This window comes from Aulostomus chinensis, chromosome 6 (assembly GCF_037954235.1).
Source record: "Aulostomus chinensis isolate RoL2024-O1b breed Wild chromosome 6, RoL_Achi_v1.0, whole genome shotgun sequence".
Classification (NCBI taxonomy): Eukaryota; Metazoa; Chordata; class Actinopteri; order Syngnathiformes; family Aulostomidae; genus Aulostomus; species Aulostomus chinensis.
Window position 1 is genome coordinate 13,098,033 of NC_141325.1, and position 22,492 is coordinate 13,120,524.

At 42.9% G+C, this 22,492-nt stretch overlaps 2 protein-coding genes across 2 annotated transcripts; one reads left to right on the top strand and one right to left on the bottom strand.

The window, feature by feature from the left end:
• Positions 1-473: 473 nt before the first annotated feature.
• On the bottom strand, positions 474-16,112 carry hic2 (hypermethylated in cancer 2). The gene is made up of 3 exons (XM_086206603.1): positions 15,594-16,112; positions 13,926-14,676; positions 474-3,253 (listed from the first exon to the last, which is right to left on the bottom strand). Exon 3 carries the CDS (start codon positions 3,157-3,159, stop codon positions 1,402-1,404), a length of 1,758 nt encoding a protein of 585 aa, XP_086062729.1. The 5' UTR covers positions 3,160-3,253; positions 13,926-14,676; positions 15,594-16,112; the 3' UTR covers positions 474-1,401.
• Positions 16,113-19,556: 3,444 nt separating this feature from the next.
• On the top strand, positions 19,557-20,423 carry LOC147260159 (uncharacterized). Its single transcript, XM_086205365.1, has one exon. The coding sequence runs from the start codon at positions 19,557-19,559 to the stop codon at positions 20,421-20,423; it is 867 nt and encodes a 288-aa protein (XP_086061491.1).
• Positions 20,424-22,492: the final 2,069 nt, after the last annotated feature.

Consider the following 22,492-nt stretch of genomic DNA (forward strand, 5'->3'; position numbering starts at 1 on the left):
TTCATAAGATCTTTGGAACACTATAAATCTAAACTAACTAGACATTATTTGCCCTATATGCGAGAAGCTACAGTACATTTTGAGGTGGGGCCACTTTGAGCAGGGCACCCGAAAAGCTATATTATATTTGAAGTTAAAAACAAACTGCTAAAAACAATATTAACATGTAAAATAAGTGAGCATTAAAAACCTGTGTTGAGAGATGGGCAGGTTAAAGCATCAGGTGAAAAGTTACCATAATCTACACACTTTTTACAATTAATTACATAGGAACTTTCAACTAATCAACATAGAGTTTGTAAGAGTAATCAGAGGTAGCGAGGTCACAAGCCCATATAAATAGACTTTTCTTTTTTCTTTAGGGGAGGAAAGCTATACAGACAAAAAATAAAAACGTACCCACTGAACGTAATGTTCAGTCTAAAAACACCCCTTTTAAAACTAGTCCCCCCCCCCCCCCACACACACCCCCTTCAACCCAAATCCCTCCCCTCCACAAGAAAAATCCCAAGACCTTCCAGTTTAAAACATTCACTGAAACATTACAAGTTCTTTAAGTAAAACAAGTACCTCAAGGGGGTTTCGCTTTCCAATCAGGAATAATTCCTGGGAGCACAAGCAGGAAAAAAAAAACAAAAAAACAAAACAGTGAGCATCCTCTCTATTACTGTGAACAGCTGTGGAGAGAAGATTGAGTATTTGTCTTCCATAAAATTAAAACTTGATTCAACGTCAATCCCACCTAAAACCTTCTTTCAGTACTTTCAGTTAAAGCAGGGAGATGGTCCCAAACCCAGTTACCCCTCATCTTACATACAGATGCCCAACACTTACATAAAGTATATAAAGCTGTAGAGTAAAAATACTCTTTTGTTGAATTATTGCCAGTATTGTTTTCATGGGTTTTTGGTCAAAATAGCACTGGAGTACAGAGGGGGACTCTTGGGTTATCCATTCGCAGAGCAATCTGAAAAGCTCAAGGTAGAGGAGAGGAAGGCTGCTGAGGGGTTATGAGGTGAGGGGGCTTGACATTACATCAGTACCCACATTCACATTTAACAACTATGCAATGCAGACCAGAAGTCATGCCACTCCACCATGGCTTTGTGACTTTGGAGAGAGACAGAGGAGTAAATTGTCCCTCTAGAACTCCTGAGAGGCGAGCAGATGTCACTTGATATAAATGATGACACGATCCTTGCATCAACAAGATCCCCCCGTCAGTAAGAGCCCACTGTGGCTACATCGATCACTGAACCAGGGCGCTGTAAACTGGAATTAATATGTAGAACTTTCTGCATGTGAATGTGTACATGTGCATTTCTTTGCTTTTCAGATGGAAAAAAGTAGAGCAATGTTTCTTTTCATTCTATTCCCAGAGTTCTTTGGCTTGATGCATTTCTAAGGGGGTGAGGTATGCATTCTCAGGTGACTGATGAGGTTGCGCTGTTGGGTGAACTTCCCCCCACATAGCTGGCATTCATACGGCTTCTCCCCAGAGTGGACACGCATGTGCTCCGTCAGACGGTACTGGCGAGTGAAGCGCATGCCACACTCTTCACATGCAAATGGCTTGAGGCCAAGGTGGCTGCGCATGTGGCGCGTCATGGTACCCCTCTGGGTGAACATTTTGCCACAGATGTTGCAGGGGAAGGGCCTGGTAAGCCAGTGGCTCTTTTCATGTTGTCTCAGTGTCGCTGGGTCTTTGTAGCTCTTAGCGCAGACTGTACACTTGAAGGGACGTGTTTCCGAGCCGAAGTTGGAGGGACCAACAGGGGTAGACAAGTCCTCTGCCTCCTCCTCATCTTCCTCTTTCACAAAGGTTCCTCCTTCCTCTTTGATGTACAGCTCATCCTCAGTGTGTGTCTCCACATGAGCATTGAGCTGCTCAGAACTAGGAAAGCCCTTACCACAGGGAATGCACACATAGAGGTTGTCTCCAAATGCTGGTTCAAAACCTTCCTGGCGGTACACGTAGTTGGCGCTCTGATGTCCCCCTCCTGTCCCTCCTCCACCTCCTGCACTCTCTCCATCGCTTTGACCACTCTCATCACTGTGGTCCTGACCATTCTCTCCTCCCTCTTCCTCTTCTTTACACTGAAAGGACTGGTCAGAAGCAAAGCTGCTCCCACTTCCCCCTCCAACCCCACCAGAGGAGCGGCCATCTTTAGGACCCACAATCACCCCATTTACCAAGGGTCGCTCATGATCTTCAGAACCCTTCAAACCCGATGCCTCTCTCTTCGGCCATTCATTCTTTCGCGCACCCTGTCGGGATTTCTTCTGGGGTGGGGGTCCATCAGGCTGGGCTTCATCTGCTTTAGAGGAATTGAGCTCATTTGGTTCTGAGCTGCAAATATCTGCACCAGGTAGGGTGGTTGAGGAGTCATCCAGTGAGGCACTGTTGGTTGTGGATACTGAGGCAGATTGAGGGGATTCTTGGGAGTTACTATGTGGGCTGAGGGCATCAGTGGCTGTGCCTGCAGAGGGAGGGCTCTTCTTGGTCAGATCTAGCCCAAGATCTGGCTCGCCAGCACTTCCTCCACTGCTGAGGTTACCGTTACTGCTGCCATTCCCCCCATTACCATTCTTGCCAGAGCTGCCAACAAACATCTCATCATCCGAGAGCTTGTCCCGAAGGCCTTCATCTGGTTGTGGCTGGTCGGCATCTGAAGGAGTGGGAGGATAGTGGTTGTTGGGACCAGCAGGGGTAGAAGAGGAAAGGCGCTGGTTGTTGAGGCGTAAGCGGCTAAGGGGACCTGGAGTGGAGGGTTTACCTGGCAGGGGTTTCCCACCACTGCGTTTGAGCTTCTTTCTGCAAAGAGCAGCAAGGTCATGGAGCTGGAGGTAGCTGGCTGCGGTCAAGAGGGCACTGAAATTCTGCTCACTGCTCTGGTCTGATGTGGACAGAAGCTTCCCAGTGTAAATAAAGTCCAGAACTTGCCTGAATACAGAGGGGTTAACCATCTCTGTGTCAAGGTTAATGAGGTTATCATGGAGGACTAACGATTTGAAGTAGATGCTGCTCGCCGCCAGGATGTTCTTGTGGGCACGGAAGAGCGCATTCTCCACCACAATGATAACATCACACAGGAAGCCCTTGGCTCTCTGCTGGTTGAGTTGCAGCAGCAGTTGTTTGGCATGATTTGGCAGTTCCATTTCCACCTTCCTTCCTTCTTTCCTTCCTTCTCTCTCTCTCACTCTCTTTCTCTCTCGCTCGCGCTCTCTCTTCCTACACGAACACCACCAGAATCTGGGATAACAAAGAAAGAAATGCGGTTAGTTTTACCAAGTCTTGGATTCAGGCTAATGATATCTGTGTTCAGAAATTAATTTTGTTTAATACTAGTTACTTTTTCAGTATCGGGTCAGTGCCAAAATCTTTAAAAATGTTGTGATATTGGCAAGTGAAGCAACAGATCAGCTTGTGGGTTTAAAAAAAAAAAATCAGTTTTTCTTCTCTGAAGACTAACTGATTCAGTTAGTTGTATTGGCTTTGAATATATTAAGTACGGAGGCAGTACAAAGCTTGCAACGACATCACCGACAGCAGTGCGAATTACTTCAGTTGGTTTCACTTCTCAGAAATGTATCTCAATTTACACAAAGTAAAATGCTACTGCTGCTGCTGCTTACAACCCAACATTCAAACTTTATGTGTTGTGGCTCCTGTTGTGAGCATATCAATCAGAGCTTTTTGCTCTAATGGGGAAATCAGTCAAATGGAAGCACAGCATGCCACATAATTACATGGCAGCTTCAAAACAAGAGCTCTTCTCTCCCTCTCGTCTTCATCTTTAAAACTAATTGCCCCTTTACATGGATCAAGTTCTGATTGTACACATTATCACTGTTCCAGGCACAAAAGCCAAAGGGGTGGAGACTGAGAAAGGTAAAGTAACTATTTTTCTAAAGATGCCTCCCTCTCAGCTTCTCTCACACATCTCTACAGAGTTAACTCCAGTTTCAGTGTGATGCCTTCCCTGGAAACTTAGTTCACTCTGATCTCCATTAGGTCATGGTAATGTCAGCCCTGCCCTATTGTCTGGGGGTGGGGGTCGGTGGCACAGCAGGGCTGGGGGGGTGGAGGGATTAGGTGACACCTGAGCAGGTAAAACTACACAGGAGCTAGGGCAAGAGGGGGGGGGGATGGAGGGTGTGGCTCAAAGACAAGGACAGTACCACCTGATCCTCCAGAGAGGCCCTCATTTATAGAATTAGGACAGATTGTCATTCACTGTTAACCTGATGGTCTGTCACACACAAACAACCATGCACACACACACAAACACACACCCACTGCAGTGCTCTACTTCTGATCTGAGACTGGAAACACGCATTTGTCAAAGAAACAATGAAAACACGCCTTTACAAAGCTAATGTCTGATGGTATCAGTAGTGGTGTATTTTGAGCAGTTTCCCCGCTGTACAGTACCTGCTCGGCCCTTTTGGTTTCTCATTGAGCAGAAATTAATATAAATAATAATAGGTTTCTGAGCACGATGAGCCAAAACTGAAAGCTTCCATGAAAACACCACGTGAAACCAAAAGTATGTACCCAAGAGTCAAGTCAGTGTCATGTGGAAGAAAAGCAGCTTTAAGCAACAAGGGCCATCCCATGGATGCTGACTCATCTTGAACATGTTTTAAAAACATGGGGCATGCTGGGAACATGGATCCGTCGTTAATACCACTCAGAGCAGAATATATGTGCTACAGGAGATTATGCCCTAATGCAAAGAAATGCTTAACTCAAGCTTTCCATACATGCAAATATGAGCAACTTCAAAACCAATGCAAAGTACAGCTGAACAGAAATTCACTGTCACAATGCTTGATATGGGAGACACATAGAGAGCCGGAATATCCAGTTTTCCTGTTCATAAATGGTTCTTGTCAAGAGCAACTGCATAAAGGAAATGAGCACAAGATAAATACATTTACTTTAATCCTATATTTGGTTTAGTTGGTCTTTATGTCTATTTCTCCAGTCAGGACTATTGCTGAAAGGAGCATTAAGACATAAACTTCCCCCTCGAGGAATAGTAAATCGCTATCTTATTGAAGTATATATTTAGCTTAATTTCATCAGATTTCTTAAACAGTCTATTCAGATGAAGTTTAGATGAATGATCAGAATACGTCGCTCTTCACAGCCCTTCTTAAATGAGGGTATCTTGACCCTGCAGCTAAATTCTTCACACAAAACATACAGGGAGGGTTTGTGAGCTCTAAGTAAACCACACTGCAGCAAAAACATCACCCAGAGATGGCTGGCTGAGGTAGCAGTGTAGGCTCTTTTAGAAAAGTCAGGCTGGCTGATACTGATCAGCTGGGGTGGATCATTATACTCCAGGTCCAGGCCTGGGCTTGCCTCCTCTGCTTTGACACTTCTACTCATGGTCTTCATCCCCTCCCCCGTCTTTCCTCTGCTCCTCTCCTCTTTTCTGTCTTTCTATCCTTCTAACCTATCCCAGTCTCTCAAAAGGCATGCAGTCACATCCCAGGAAGAGTTCACACTCCCCGACGTGAATCATAATGAGCCATTCTGGAACACATAACCCAGATCTGTAGTTAATCGTAGAACGTGCTACAGGGGTGAACGGGACTCAACCCTGCAGGCAGTAACCCAGAAGAGGGCCACAAGAGAAAGAAAGGCCTCTACTATGATGCCAGCCAGGAAGCCATATATCAGTCAAGTCTCGCTTAACATACACACACACCTCTGCAGGCTTTATGGGGGGATTCAGGAGGCTTTTCCAGCAAACTGACATAAAAGGGGGCAAGGCTCATAGTAGAGGAGCCAGCTCAGGAGGAAAAAAGAGGCCTTCCCCACCCCCCTCCTCTTCTCATCCCTCGTTCTCTCCCTCTCCTCCCCCATCACCCACATGGCTACCCTCTCCCCCTGGCCCCTCCGGTGCTGTGCTGTGCCGGCTGGATTCCAGGGAGCTGCTAATGGATTACGGCTGATCTATATGCAGCTAGGGTGGGACACGTGTAGGCCTAGCTCCACTTCCAATGGCCATGCCCAAGAAAACAGGCTTAATAGCACAGGGGACATATAGACCATCATCACAGCTCCATCTGGAAGCGCCGCGTCTAGAAACATGGTCACTGATGTGATGTAAAAGGCAGCTCTCCAATTACAGTTGTAGCATAAAGTCTGGGATGCATTAGAAAATTACCCAACTATAGCACAGACTGTAAAGATGTACTGATGGACACCTCACATGGATTATGTTACAGACCTGGCGAGGTGGATTTCCTGCAGGGTTCATGCCTGCATTTTTAAGTCCTCAGCAGAATTTGGTTGGACCTGGCAGGGAGATGGCAAGATAGCTGGTCAGGAGGGTCATAATGAATTACGGGCTCTCGAGAAACAAGACATGCTCTGACCAAATATGGCTCCACATACCAACTAAAGCCAGCTCTGAGGCTTTGACTGGAGAGACCAGGGTGGATGTTGCCCTTACAGCACAGGCACAGGATCAGTTTACCTTGCCTGCAGTGTTAACCTTTTCAAAAACAGACTGTGGCTTATGATAGCGGAGGCAAACTCATTTCAAAAACAACAAAAAAGCACCCTCCTGCTGCATATAGCCTCAACCTCTATTTCTTTCGGCAGTCTACTGTTGCACACATGATCGGAGAAAGGATGTTTAAACAAACTTGATAGACATGATCAGGATCCATGTGTTGATTTGAGACTGAAAAACTAGCGAGCTTCAAAAGTGCCCCCCAGCAGTGAATTAATGTCAGTCTGCTCAGAATCAAACTGGTTACACCAGAGATCTGGATGATCTGGTTTGACTTCATTTACAGCTGCCTGTGGTTAGATCTCTTTTCCCAGTGAGTTTATAGATTAAACAGAGAACCAGAAAACTTTTCAGTCAGTCAGCGCTCATACAGTGAAGGTGACAGAGAGCAGTGGGCTGTGGCACTAATCAGAACAGAGGATCGAGCGCCAGGAGAGAGGGCAGAGGTGAAGCAAAGTCCTGTGGCGCAATAACAAAACACACCCTACTACCGTGAAAGGTCGTCTGCTAACATTCATAGAAACAAGATGGTGGGATTAAAAAAAAAAAAAGACTTTAGTGCCAGGTTATCTTTCACTTCAGCTCTTTTTTAAAAAACCAAAACAAAACACTAATGACTTTATGCAGGTAAAGACTGGCAACAGAGACAGACGCAGGGGAGGACTGTTTTGAGACAAATGGAAAAAAGAGGCTATCATTGTACACAAGCAGAAGGCCTCACTGCATACACACACACACACACACCTACAGAGACAGTGCACTTAAACACATGCACACAGAACACACACACCCAGAGTGTGCTGGTGGGCAGAGGGAGTGGGGGAAGGGTTAGGGGGATGGTACAAAGCCAGTTTGAAATACAAACACTGAGCAACCACCTCTGAGCCATTTCAACATGGTTGACTCTGGGCTGCATGGGTAAGGCTGATCCATGCAGGACTCATGGGTACTGTAATTATCTGAGTTTCAGTTCTCTCCTGAGTGAAAAGGACGGTGCACAAAAGAATGAGGAGATTCAATAGAACAGCTGTGCTTTTTTGGGGGGGGCTTTCAACTCGCCCACGATATGTTTCTCGACACCTGTGTAATATCAGCGGCATCAGAGGGAAGGAAAAACCACATAAGCCTCTCTATTGATTTTATCAGAATTGTAGTTTTAAGGTGAACTGCGAATCAATTGACTCATAAATAAATCGGATATCAGGGTCAAGTAAGAAATAAAAGTGTGTGTAATGCATTTTTTGTTTTTAAAAGCATGAACCAGCCAAGGGGGGAGCTACAATGAGAACCAGTAAGAAAATTAGCATTCCCAACACCATTAGGCAAGCAGTCAAGTGCCATAAGCTGGACGAAAGTGAGCGCGGGCCATTTTCTTGTCACAATTCTGCTGCTGCCGCCAATTACACTGCTTTTTTACAAATGGCGGTTATCAGTGCTGCATCGGCTTCTCTTCAACCAATCAATGAACACTTCCATCACTTCTAAGTTCCAACTGTACCGAGAAAGTATCTACTACACCGGAATCTTCAACCATGTTACCAGTTCCTACAGAACAGATGAAAAGGGGCAAATTCGCAAACAGTTAAAGGAACTATGAAAACCTGGTAGGCTCATTCCTTGGAGAGGGTTTTTATTCAGAGTTTGGTCTCTAATAAGGTTTGAGCGCATGTTTCCTCTCATCCTGAAATAATGCTGCTCTGACAGTGACAGTTTCCCAGTCTGAAGTCCATGCACACCCCCCCCCCCCTGCTCATATACATGGCAAAGAAGTCTCCAGCTGAAATCTAAATCTGCTAACCAAGTTTCCATAATCCTTTACCTCATTAAAAGGAAACCTTGTCACTTGTGCTACGAAATCAGGCTACGATCATGAAGACCGAATGAGAGAAACGCTTTCTTAGGAGAAATTATTTTGGATTATAGTTAAACCCAAAGACTGAATTGCACCGATCTAAGATATAGTGACATAACTAGAATAGCACTGCAGTGCCACAAAAGGCAGAATATGCAGGGTTTTGTTTTTTTTTGTTTTGTTCCAACAAGATTACAGAGGGTGAAATAATAATAGGTGAAATCACCTGCTGTGGTCTTTGCTTGAAATAAAAAACCTGCCTGCTCAACTCGCCACGGCAAATGGTTGAATACCTCTGAACACTGATCTAATTCTGGTCATAATCTCTCCAGAAAAAGCTGCAGGAGAGATATCCTGCTGTAAAGAGAAAAAAAAAGACAAGGGGTAAAAAAAGAAAAAAGAAGCTGATGTGTCTTTTCACTGTGGTTTTAATATCTCCAGAATTGTTGAGATATAAATGCTTGTGAGCAGGTGAATGACTCCAGTACTGCAAAGCCAAAGTGGGAGATAGAAGAATTACAGTATCTCTACTGCAGTGTGGGTAGAGCCGTTCCAATTAAGACTCATTTTGTGTCAGGCAGTTCAGCCGTGTTGCAGACAAACAACTCCTACCCAGGGTGCAGTGGAATGAAAAGAGACCCGTCCATTTCATCACAGGAGGGGGCCAATGGTTGCTGTGTACCCCAGATGTGCCAGCGTTGTGCAGCAAAGGAAGAAAAGACTAGATTTCTCTCTCACACTAGCACACGGAAGATCTTACATACTGTACGTCCATCATCCAACCTGTGGATCATGGATGAACCAAAACAAAAAACAAAAAACCCCACAATCTAAATGTAATAAACTAAAAGTTGTATGAGGCTCCATTTACACAAAAAAAACCTCCTTTGTTTAGCAGCTTGCATGCCATATTTGAGTGACATTAAATGGCACATCTAGAGGGACAAACAGGTACATAACACTTTAATCTCTTATGCGGGCAAAAATAGCACACACACTCCCCAACATGTCCCCGTTTCACACTCGTCATCAGAGCGCCGAATGCAGTCAGCAACGGCCTCCCTTATGTACAACTTTCTATCAAACTTACATTTCATTTAGTTCAACATTGTCTTTCATCAAATACAACTGAAAAAAAAAACAGGCAGATCAGGAAAAAAGGATGATGGAAGTTTTTCTGAAATCAGGAATTTGCAGGGAGTCATCAAATACTTTAAAAGACGGCACCAAACACATAATTTTTCTTGAATCTGGCTATGAGTCAAGTTTCTTTTTTGAAACTGACAGCCAAGAAACATGGATATATGAATCCCTCTTATCGTATGAGTGAATTATACAATCCTGCCTGTTTTGACAGTGTTTTATATCATCAAAAATAAATAAATTTCAGTACTGCAGCAGTTTGTCAAATCTTAACTCCATCTAACTCCTTGACAAACAGCATCACTATAATTGAATTTTTTAGATGAAAATTACATTAAATGAGCTCAAACGAAACTTTGCAATGGTGTTGATGTTCTCTATTAAAATAAACGGTATCTGAATCCGTTCTATGTCGCTCTTTGCCAGTAAAAATAAGTAAATTAAAAATTCTATAGGGGACTTGTTCAGGACTTATCTATTACAGCCAAATCCTAGTTTGGCTTTTTTCCAGAAAAAGCAAAGAAGAACTGGAGAGTTTGTTCCCTCTCTCGCTCTCTGCCATGGGCTTATTTATGAATGTCCGCTTCTGCACTTGTCTGTGTCTGTGTATTGTGTTGGCGTGTTGTTCAGTTGCTGCATCCAAAGTGCCCCCAGGAGAAATTAAATAAAGACTAACCTGGACAATGGGACTTCACTAGCAATTGATCAACTGGCACCTATACACACACACACACACACACACACACACACACACACACTCTGTGGGGCATTTCTTTGCACACACGAACCAAAAGTGAAGCAATCAACCACCTCACTGAACATATGATTGGTAGGATAAAGTGACCTCTGTTCTTGAAAGAATGAACTTTGTTGATGAGATAACCCCCCCTCCCTCTCTCTCTCTCTACTAAAAAAGCTTCAGACCCACATGACCTGGTGCCTAATGCTTTAGCTAAGGACATAGGGCATGTTGGGTAAAGACAGATCCTGTATGGTCCAAGGTTTTACAGAGCTGCTGCCACCCCTCCTCCTCCTCTTCCTCCTCCTGCTTTTGAACACCGCATAACCTTCTGGCTATCAGCACAACATTCCACAGACTGTGTTTCTTCTTCTTCTTCTTCTTAAAGAACAACAACAACCCTACCCTGAGGTGCTTTAGCCACCCAACAAACCAAACTGCCCTCCAACAGGCAGCGCAAAACAAACAGATGATACAAGGGCCTAGCACAACCTATAAGTCCTTGACCAACATGTCAGCAGAACATATAGACTAAGTAACCTTCTTAATGCATTGCACTGCCTACACACGCCACTGTAAGCCACAGCCACTATACATTGGGTTGTCTGTATGTGTGTGTGTGTTGAGAAGGAACAAGCAGGGTGAGGCAAAACTAACTAACTGATCATGAGGCCCGCGCACGCACGCACGCACACACACAGGCATCAAGTTAACCTCCAGGCCTCATTTCGCAGTTTACAGTGATCAAACTAGCCATGCTGATCAGTTGACTTGTCTTGGTCAATTCTAAATGAACTTATTCAACACCTATGCTATCGCTACCTGAAGATGTAACATCCTGATGTTAGGGTTTTGCACACAAAAAAAAAGACTTATTGTACTTGTTTGGTTTTGAAAAATAAAAAGAGAAAAAAGGAAAATCTCCCTCTTATTTATTTGTCAGTGAAGGTTGTCAGTCATCCAGGTCATGGTAGTCTAGTTAGGCAACTGAACTGAAGAAGCCCCTTGAATAAGAGGTGAAACGTCTTCGACACCAAAAAGAAGTCCGGTGTCCTACACCTCACCCTCTCATTTCTGGGCTGTTTTGGCAGAAATGCCGGGTTGCTACACAACGGTTTCAGTGTCACATTTAATCTACCATCTGAAGAGGAGAAGAGAGTTCAAATGCAACACGGTGGCCTCACTCCCGCAGGCACCTTTAGGTATGCAGAAATGATGGGTGTTGTTTTTTTTGTTTTTTTTTTAAAGAGACACTTTCTTGAAAATAATGGGATTAAGTACACAAAACACTTGGGTTTGCTGTCACAGATGCAGCATAATCAAACGCTTTAGGCAAGACAAGGAAAAGCCCACTCCCAGCCTCCCAGGCCTCGCCCGACTAGATTATGTATACGTGTAAAATGTGTTTCATTACTTTGTCATGCCTTGAATGTCTCTTGTTGAATAACACCATCAGACTGGTTTGTCTTAAGAGTTTCTACACTGGAGTACAGAGCCTCAACAAAATATATAGACCTATAATCTTCCATATTACAGGTTAGAACACCGTGGAATCCTTAAAAGTTACGAGTGCAGGGTTGCGGCTAATGATTATTTACATCATGAATTCATCTGAGTTTTACTTCCCCTCATTAATCAATGAATCATCCAGTCAACAAAATGTCGGGAAAATATGTGTATGTGTGTATGTGTATATATATATATATATATATATATATATATATATATATATAAAAAGCTCATGGCTGTTTCCCAAAGCCAGGTTTTTAAACTGCTATTGTGTCTATCCAACGGTTCACAGCTCTTCATTTTCAGTCCCAGATAACAAAAAAGCAGCAGATGTTCAAAAAAGACAATAATGATTGATTACTTTTATAAAAAAAAAACAACTTTTGATCAACTAAACAAATTGTTGTAACTCTGTATAAGGTTTTCTGAAATAAAGTAAGATTAGAAAATGTGTTTTTTCCTAACAATACCCTGCATAAAGTACTTAAAACTTGCATAAAAATTCCATGCACAGAATAAAACAACACCTTATTATGACATGACAAAGCAAAGCCAATTCTTCACGCGTTGTGAGAGGAAAAACTCACAGCGAAGGGACTTCATAAGAAGCATTTTTACAAAGAGAACAAGTGAGGATCTCTGGCATCCCCTGGTAAAACACAACTGACAAACAGTGGGACACAGTTGATCAAAATTAAAAAGTTCAAATCCTTTGATAGTTAATTAAGCCACAAGGGTTTTAACATGTAAAAAGTAGTCCACTACCCTTAAAATACAACAGAAAAGTAGGATGCAATGTGTGCGGTGTTGTATTTATTGATTAAAAACTAAGCATTACACTCGACTGAGACACACTGGAACTGTTTGAATTACAGAACTACAAACAGCAGACAGTCAAGGGAACCCACATTACTGACATTCCTGTGCCTTATTATCTCCATGCCCCTTGGTACTTTAACAACACTAATCACCTGAAGAAGCCAAGCTGCCTTTCCACCTGAGCTGCAGGTCTGAATTGTTTTATTGGCAGCCAAGTTTTACGTTTAGCTTTCCAATTAAGAGCTCAATATCAAACCAACGCTTGAGACTCGCCGTTTTGTTTCAGGGCGTGAAATTACAGAGGCAAAAACTAATGGAATGAAACGCAGATCCACTGGGGTCCCAATGTAACGTTACAACCACACTGTAGCCGATCACAAAGATGGTCGATCCATAGCAGCAGCAGCCCACCTATGGGCTGTAAAGACATACCCCCCCCCCCCCCACACACACACACACACACACACCACCACCCCCCTGCATCGATTGCTCTCATCTCACAAGAGGAACGGTTACAATCAGAAAGTAGCAGCATCAACGTGAAACTGGGCACATTTTAGAGACGATCCTGATCAATCATATTAATGAGCCCTACCTAAGATCAAGGTGAATTAACCTGATCCCGAACAATGCAGGTCACATTCGAGGTAATGACTGAAATTGAAACCCTTCTTAATGTCGAATAACTGCGCACAAAAAAGCGATGTAAGTGAAACCCGAAGAACCTGGGTTTGTTTCGTCCAGAAGACTAAGCGCAATTTAACGTGGTACATATTATGGGTGTAAGGCAACAACTGATTTTAAATGATTTTGTGTGTGTGTAGATGATCAAGCTGAATTTCAGCAAACAATTCATTCAGCATGCAGAATAAAGGAACGAGAGAGGAGAGAAGGGGAGAATCCATTTCTACATTTCTGTGCCGAGCCTTTTGTGGTTGCTGTGTCGCTTAATGTGCTTTGCCAGCCTGCTGGTGATTATCTGGTACACACTCGTCCTGAGGGGCATCGTTTGCAACCCCACGATGCCAAAATAAACGCCACCACATTTGCAAACAATTCGTGTCGCGGTATCGAGCAGGAGTCGCGTTCATTTCACGCAATTAAAGTTACATTTCTAAGCTTGCCATGCAGGCTGGTAGAGCCAGAATAGGCACCACCGGAGCCCCCTTTTTGTTGGCACGCCGTGGAAAAAACACCACCGTAACGCCGAAAACCCTTGCGATCCTTGCAGCTACGGCGAGAGAAACGATCCGAGGAAAGCGCACATTACAGCAGCCCCCTAAGCATTGATAATCCATCTGAAAGAGAAAGAATTTCGTTTAAATACCTTATTACATCGGTAGGATCGTTCTCAAGCGTTCTTTACCATCCTCTTGCTCATCTCACAGCCTTCGGGACGCCATGTTGCAAGCTTATGACGTTAGGCTTCCTCACCCCTGACCCACATTTGAATAGGAACCAGCCCAGAGTGCAGCAGAGGAAACATCCCACTGTGGGAGGGTTTGGCCACTTTCTCAGCCCGAGACCCCCTGGCAACGTTACCTGCAAGATGGCAGAGAGAGAGAAAGAGAGAAAGAGAGAGAGAGGGGGGGGGGGTGCTAAACAGAAAATGTTGTTCAGGCCTTCTTCTCTTTCGCAGCTCAGCCATGGGCCAAACTGCTGAATGCGGGTCGACGCTGCAGGAAAGATCCGACTTGACGTAGTGTTTAGTGTCATGTGTGGATCTCAGACGCATGTTTAGGAGAGATTAGAGCAAAAGTCATCATTACAGTGTGGTGAATAAAAAAGTTGATTTTGATTCGATTGACGATGTGATCAACATGCATCGTAAAGTGGTTAAAAGAGAAATTCGGGCGTAGGAAATCTTTTGTGTTTTATCTGCATTTTTTTTAAAGGCAGAAAACACGTTCAACAGGCATTGAATTAAATTATCAACATCGCAAACACTAAAATGATTCCATCCATTTAATTTGTAAGTGGGATATCTGCCTGTCATTTCACTCTTTGAAGGATTTTTTTTTTTGGTGAAGGAGTTTCTGGTGACTACAAATGTTCCGTCTTAGCCAGATGAGTCAAGACTATCAGGATAGAGAGAGAGAGAGAGAGAGAGAGAGAGAGAGAGAGAGAGAGAGAGAGAGAGAGAGAGAGAGAGAGAGATGGTGTTGCAGTTAAAAAACTGGGCACCAGATGTGCGGAAGTGTGGTTGTCTTTTGGCTCCTCCTCTTAGCACAGAGGGCCCTGACCAGCCTGCAGACTAAAAAAGCCAACTAAACACTTGTGATGGTTTTCACCAGCGTCCTGCACCTATAAAGAAATTCCTCTAATGATGCCTCCTGCAGCTGATAATTACGAGCGTGAAGCGTTTTGCCATTCAGATCATTGCAGTTATCATAAGACTATCAAGCGCATTCTGCTCACGCTTGAGGTTCATACGGAGAGCCAAGAAATGGCGGCGTGCCAAAGTACTCGTCTGACACTCAGTGGTTGCCGCGGAAACTGCATCCACTGCGGTGAAGGAGCTCGGTACATTGGCATCGTCACTGTACAGACGCACCGCTTATCAGTTCTCCCTGTATGATAAAAACAAAAACACCGCAAAACAAGAAAAATGCGCACACCTGCGTTTTAGATTTAATGAAAATACAACCTACTCGTCAGAAATCATAAAACAAGACTGGAGTTTGGACAGCACCGTTATTTTTATTATTTTCTTTAAAAAAAAAATCCACTCATTTGACACATGCAACAACAAGGCAACTCAGATGAAGCATTTACACAAAATTCATTTCTAAGCGTCTTAAGTGAATCAGGGGAGACAAGGAGCTGCATTCATCACTAAACATCATCATTCAGAACATTAACATCCATCCTCTTTTTTTAAGATAAAGCCGCGACGAGTTTCCGTGACCCAAACTGCCCAGGATGCAGGCTGTTATGAAGAGAAGAGAGAAGGGAAAATGTAGATCACTGTCAATTTCACGACTTGTTTTCTTACTCTCAAAGCATCGTCTGTTCGTGTGTTCCTCTTCGGTCTTTATTTTTAATCGAGAGATAACGAAACAAAGACAGCATTTTTCCAAACACGACGACTCCGATCAGATGTTAAAGTTATTTGTTGCGTTCGAAGAGTGCCAACCAAGTGGAGCAGCAACCGAACAGACGAGACACCGCGATCTAAAGGTTATGTAACTTTAAAACGGACACCCCCCCCAAAAAAAGTTAGTTATGAATAAAGAATCTTGGCGAAAAATTTAAGTCATTTAAAGAAAAATCACAGCGTAACTTAATTTGGGAGCATTATTCAGAGAATCTGATATCATATCCATGTAGGACACAGCAACAGTGACAAGTTACCAGCGCTCCGACTCTCACCCCCTCCTACAGCAGAGTCTCCACACTCGGCTAAACATCGTCGCCCTGAGCGCCGTGCACCCCCGAATGTACAGAATGGGGGTCAAAGCGGCATTAACTCGGGGCAGAATGCGAAGAGGGTCGGTGCCTTCGTTCTTAAACGTGTAACACGTGGACCCGATAATATTACACGCTATAATATGACAGAATATAGGAAGCCACGTCCCTAAGAAAAACACAGCCACCACCAGTATGAGATAAATGGACGAGCGCTTGCTCTCCCTCTCTGCGGAGGGTTTCTCTCGCTTCATCTGGAACCTGGCTATGATGAACAGTCGAATGTTCAGCCCAATCATTATAATCACAATCAGTACGTTCCCAACAAAAGTACCAAAGCTGGTGATTTTACTGGCGACTCCAACAGTGACCAGGTTGTGCAGTGCAGCTATGAGGAAGGCATAGAGCCAGTAGGTGAAGATGACCAGTAAGGTCCTGTTACGGCTCATACGCCTGGAGTATTTCAGCGGTGAAATCACAGCGTGGTACCTGTCCGCCTGCGCGGCAAGAATAGCCATAAAAGACAACCCTAAAAATGTAGGGACGATGTAATAGGTTCTTGTTGGGGAGTCAAAACTGTCTCTGACATCCAGAACACCGACATAATAATAAGAAACGCCGGTGCAGATGTCACTGACGCATGTGCTCAGCATGTACATGAAGCGGTTCTCCCTGCGCAGAGCCGCGTTGAGCACTATGGCTACAGACACAGACACGTTGAGGAAAATGATGGTCGCAGCCAGGAAAATGCTGAAGAGGAACAGCAGGACGTTGCCGGGTTGTGTAAGAGGAAGCACAACAGACAGGCCCTGGCTGATGTTACTCATCCGTGCGGAGGAGCAGAAACAGCTGCAGCCTTCAGGTCTTCATTGCTCACACTGGAGGTGGGCAGCGCAGCTGTAGGGTCAACAGCTGAGAGGGCTTCGCTCTAAAACGGTTTATGTGGGCAGGAAAAACAAGCCTTCAATTCCCAGTGACAGCAATTAAGTGCTCCTAATAAAAACGATGAGCCTCAGGATCACCGTCCAAGTGCTTTATCGGTCGCTGTCAGTTTAATGTTCCTACAATTACTCATTACCCCTGCTGAAGTCTGGACTCTATTTTCAAATTCCCCTGACAAACACATTGGTGTGGCCAATGATTTTGCTCAATATTATCCCATGGTAGATATAACCATATCTGCAGATATGATGCCTGATATGACAACTTGTGTGCAGTGGATATCTCAAAAAAATATGCCAGGGGTTGCTTATCATTGCTTAATTCACAATAAAATGGATAATTCCAGTGTTCTGGTGTGACTTTAAACCTTAAGATATCAATATTTACATGGACACTACGACTCTTGACACATTTGTCATCTATTTTTGATGATAACGCTTGAGGGATGTGTGTGACACACTTGAAGGATCGCTGGGAAAAAAAAATCTAGTGCTAGTACATCAATATCAGTTTTTTTTTAATAACTAATCTTAGTATCAGCCCCAAAAATCCCATATCAGTCAGCAAAATGTATCCCCACAACAAATCGATACAATCCAGAGCAGCAGACAGGAAGTTCCAGCTGATAAAAAAGTGCAGTCACACCACACACAAGGAGTCTCTTATTTCCTGTAATCACAGGAACTGGTGGTTAGAGGTCCAGCATCCTCAGAAAGATGTCCTTTATTTTTTTTTTATTAAGAAGTGCACTGTTAAAAGCTTAACAAAAGATCATGTTGTTCAGTTGAGATTGGCACTGTCAGAAAAGTTCATTCCAGTGCAGCAGCACCACCACCACCACCAACACCATCCACCATGACATCGATGATAAAGTAGAATGGTAAATTTTCTGAAACGAGCTTCTCTCTTTCCTTATTTGAATGCTTCTTTTTTTTTTTTTTTTGAGGGAGAGCACCTCAGCTGCAGGAACGCTCAGAAAAACGAATAAAATGGCTCTGTTTGTTTTTGTTTGGACTTTTGCGGGAAAGACAAACGTCAGTATGGTTTTTCAATAATTTTATGCAGATGTAAGATTGTGTAACAATTGCCTACAACCCTTCTAAAGTAGGATTATTAGCGAATAGATCACATAGGTATGAATAGTTTAAGAATTGTGTAATTTCTAAACTGTGAATGTAATATTACTGTCCCCTGCAAAAAAAAGACTGTCAATTATGATCTATATCACTGCTTTATCATCAAGTCTGCAATCATAATGACTTGTTCTATGTGTTAATGGATGATGGCACTTAAAGAAACAATTTCAGTTAAGGACAGGAAAAATCACGTTGGTGTCATAATCTATCTTTTTAAATCCAATCTATGTGTTGATCAAATTTTTAAACCTTAAAAATAAGAACTTGCAGATGCTTAAGAATGGTTATTCAGAGAAATCAGATTGTAATGTGTCCGGTTAAGAAAAAAGTGAAACACTGAAACATAAGTTGTTAGGCAGGTTATAATTTTGGATTATTGTCCAACGTAGAAGGAAGTTTTAGGTAATACAGTAAGAAGGGTTTATTGCTCCCTCTAGTGGCTGAAATTAAATTCACCACTAGTTCGAGAAAGGAAGTTTAGGGAAGTAAAAAAAAAGGGGGGGGGGAATTGAATATTGTGATTATAAATATTTAAATTATAATTTAATTTAAAAAAAAAGCCTTTCAAACTCCACCTGAATATGAAGTGCGGTGCATTAAGAGCACCGGTAACATAAGCCAAGAAGAGTTAAGATGAGATGACATAAGATGAGATGAGATAAGGTGTTCCTTTATTAGTCCCAGACAGGGAAAGTTCAAGCTAGAAATGAAAAAATTAGACTTCAGATTCTATTAAATAATAAAGTAAATGTATTAATAAAAAGTAAAAGTAAACATGCAACATGTAAGTGAGAAATCGCAGAAAATCCAATATAATCATTGGAAAATACACAAACTCCTAAAGATGCTGACCTATGACATTGCATCATTTTAGGGCTTATAAGAGAAATATATGTACTGTATATATATATATATATATATATATATATATATATATATATATATATATATACATATATATGTGTGTATATATGTATGTGTGTATATATATATATATATCTCCTATCATATATATATATATATATAATAGGATATATATATATATATATGATAGTAGATATATATATATGTATGTGTATATATATATATATATATATATATATATATATATATATATATATATATATATATATAAAATACTGTCTCAAATCAATAAATATCCAGGGACAAGTTGAAGCTGAAGCTGAAAAGACGCCACATTTCAATGGAACTTTTCCCTCCTCAGTTTGGCCTTTGTGTTAATCACGGTTCTTAATGGTGTGTGTGTGTGTGTGGGGGGGGGGGGGGTGCATCCCATGTTGCTAAACTACTTGATGTGTTGAGATCCACGCCACAAAGACCAGGACGCACAAACAAATCACCTTGTTTTGACTCGATTATCCGGGGACTCTTAACGACCCCCCCCCCCCCCCCCCCCCGTCACATTCATCTATAAATACATGAAAGGCTCCGGTGGATGCTGGAGCACCAGGATGCTCCTAAACGCAACCGTCCCCCTCTCGGTTGATTTCGACGCTCTGGGGGACTTCTTCATCTTCATCTTCCATATTCTGTTCGCTACCAGCGCCGTGCTCGTCGCTGGCTCGGTGGTGATCGGGATCGCCAGCACTCGGTCTCTGCGAGTCCAGAACCGGTTTATCTTCATGCTGAACACCAGCATCAGTGACACTCTAACCGGCTTTTCGGTCTACTACCTGGGCCTCTTCGACGTACAAGAGGGCTACCCCTCCAGAAACGGGACCTTCTACATTTTACCCTCATTTCTCGGTGTCAATGTGTTAACTTTCCTCTTCGCTCAGTTCGACCGCTACTTCGCCGTGTGCCATCCGTTCTTCTACAACCGCTTCATCACCCGGTCGTTCGTCATCGGAATCAGCACCTTTTGCTGGGTTTACACCTATTCCATCCTCACGGTGCAGAACATGGTGCCCATCTCAAAGGCGGCTCAGATAAACGCGTTTGGTGTGATGACTCTTCAGATTATAGTGCTCATTAAAGTGTTGATGACAATTAAATTATACATCATAGCCAGGAGTCACCTGGCCAGAGAGGCTCCCAGCGCAGAGAGAGACAACAAAAAGGAGTCGCTGCGCATTATTGTGTTTGTGGTGATATGCTTCCTGGCTCTGTGGTGTCCATCTTTTGTGAATATTATTGTCAGGCAGTTGACCAGAACTGGTTTAAGGTTTAGAAATGAAGCAACCAACCTGTTCGCCATCATGGCGCGCCTGAACGCGCTGGTCACCCCAGCTTTGTACATCTGGGGCAGCCCGGCGCTGCGGGGGGCTGTGTGGAGGGTGGTGTGGCGGCGGGTCTGTCCCTGGCGGAGGACGAGGTAGGAGATGACAACATCCCTGTACAGTTCAGGGCGTGAATAAAGCATTTGTTACAACTTCCTTTCCCTCTGCCCCCCCCCCCCCCTGTCTTTCAGAATTGGTTTCATCTTCAACGGAGCGGCAAATAAATTCTAGAGAAGCAACTAACGTGTTGTTACCATGAACACTAACTTTTTTGTGTTTAATTCAGGTGAGTTCCAAAATATGAAAAGGAAACTTTGCAGGCCTGAACTGACTGCAGCTGAGCAGAGACCTCAGGTCTGCTGTGTTGAGGCCTCTGCGGCGCAGTTTAGGGGCAGTTGAGGGTCTCTCCTTTTAAATTTCTTTTTTTTTACTTGTTTGTAATGAAAAAAATACATGAAATACTTGTTTATCTATCTGTGATAATCTACTCAAATGCCTAAAATCAGAATTCAATCTAGTAATTCCAGATTCTGTAGAACATCGTAGTTATTCTATGCAGCTGTATTCAATATTATTAGATTTAAAGCTTTGATTTTTGAATTTTAATAACAGTTTCAGTTCATCTATAATCATAGTTGTTCTTTCCTTAAATGCGATGAAGCCAAAAAAGATTTGCTTTTTTGTCTTTGTTGACTCATCTTCGGCACAAACTGGTGTTAAAGTGGCTCCTGGAGGCCCCGACAAGGAAGGACGTGAGACGGAAACTGTCATTCCTGCAGGTTTTGTCAGTTGCTCCGGGCTGCGGTCGAGGGTGATGATCCCGCCTTGATGTTTAATTGTGTAAGACGAAAAAAAAAAGGTTCCAGGAAGAGGTAAACCTATCGATCCTGTGAATGTTCGAATGGATAATGAATCTGACTTCAGGCTCATCCAACATCTGTCCCCCGGATTGCCCGTTTATCAACTACCAGGCCGCGATTGTTGTTGATATCCCAGCCCGGAAGCAGTATTCTCAGTCACGGTCGTTAAACACAGACGATTTTAAAGAAGCAGCAAAACATGAGATGATAATTGGAAAAGCAACCCCGCTTGTTTGAACGGGAATAAATTGATGAAAACAGGCCTTATTTTTCTCCATTTCAGTGGAGGTTTCTCTGACTTTACGTCATCGTTCCGAACGAGCACAGCTTCAAAAATGAACATGTATTATAATGATAATAATAACTATTTAAAAGAAATACTGGCACATTAACGAGACGAGTTTTATATCAATTTCGGGTTCGAGATTTGTTAATATTTGTGAATAATTCATCGACGACTTAAAAAAAACTATTTTTTTTTAGGTTAGTAGTAACTTTGATATGCGTGTTAGGTTACGTTTTATAAATGCATGGACGGTTTCAACGCCCATCAGTCAGAAAGTATTTAGAGTGTTCGTCGGCTGGATCAGGACGTCGACGTTGCTTTTGCTGTTTTTTTTCTTGTCTTTTGGGTAAACTTTTGTTGTTGTTGTTGTTGTTGTTGTTGTGGGTGAGTTTATCTTCATTTGATTGAATGAAGTCGTGCGCTCATATTTGATATTTTAAAGATAACTCGGATGTTTAATCCACTTAGGGTTATTCGTTTTCCACATTTCTCTGTGCTCACCTAAAACTGACAGTGATGTGGGACCAAGACATTGGGGATGTCATCGGTCTCCTCCCTCCTGCATCATCCCATCCGTCCACACGGAAAATACATCATGAAAAAAAAAAAAAACAACAACCTCAGAAAGGAGTTCTGCCTTGTTGTTGCCTGCAGTTCAGTTCTCGCCGCTCTGCTTCCAGGGATCCTCATGTTCCCCTGCCTCATCCGAGCCTGTGTTCCTCTGTGTAGACTTTCACGGTGCAGGAGACTCTCTCTTCTTTTCTTTTTCACGTCTTAGCTGGGGTCAGGACACAGAAAATACTGCGTAATGTGTGGATTTTAGCATTCTTTTTGTTATTAATATTGGTACTTCATTGTCATACATTTAAGTAAGCAAATATAAAGCCTAAATGAGACCAAGCTCGGTGCTGACTTGATAATACTAATAAAAATATACGATGAATGTGATCTGATGACAACTGCCTGTTAAAATATTGAAATAGCGTCGACAATATGGGATGTTTTGAAGCTTATTCGGGCCT

Coding starts and splice junctions, on each gene's coding strand:
- hic2 (XM_086206603.1), bottom strand. CDS start 3,159: ATGGAACTGCCAAATCATGCCAAACAACTGCTGCTGCAACTCAACCAG.
- LOC147260159 (XM_086205365.1), top strand. CDS start 19,557: ATGCTCCTAAACGCAACCGTCCCCCTCTCGGTTGATTTCGACGCTCTG.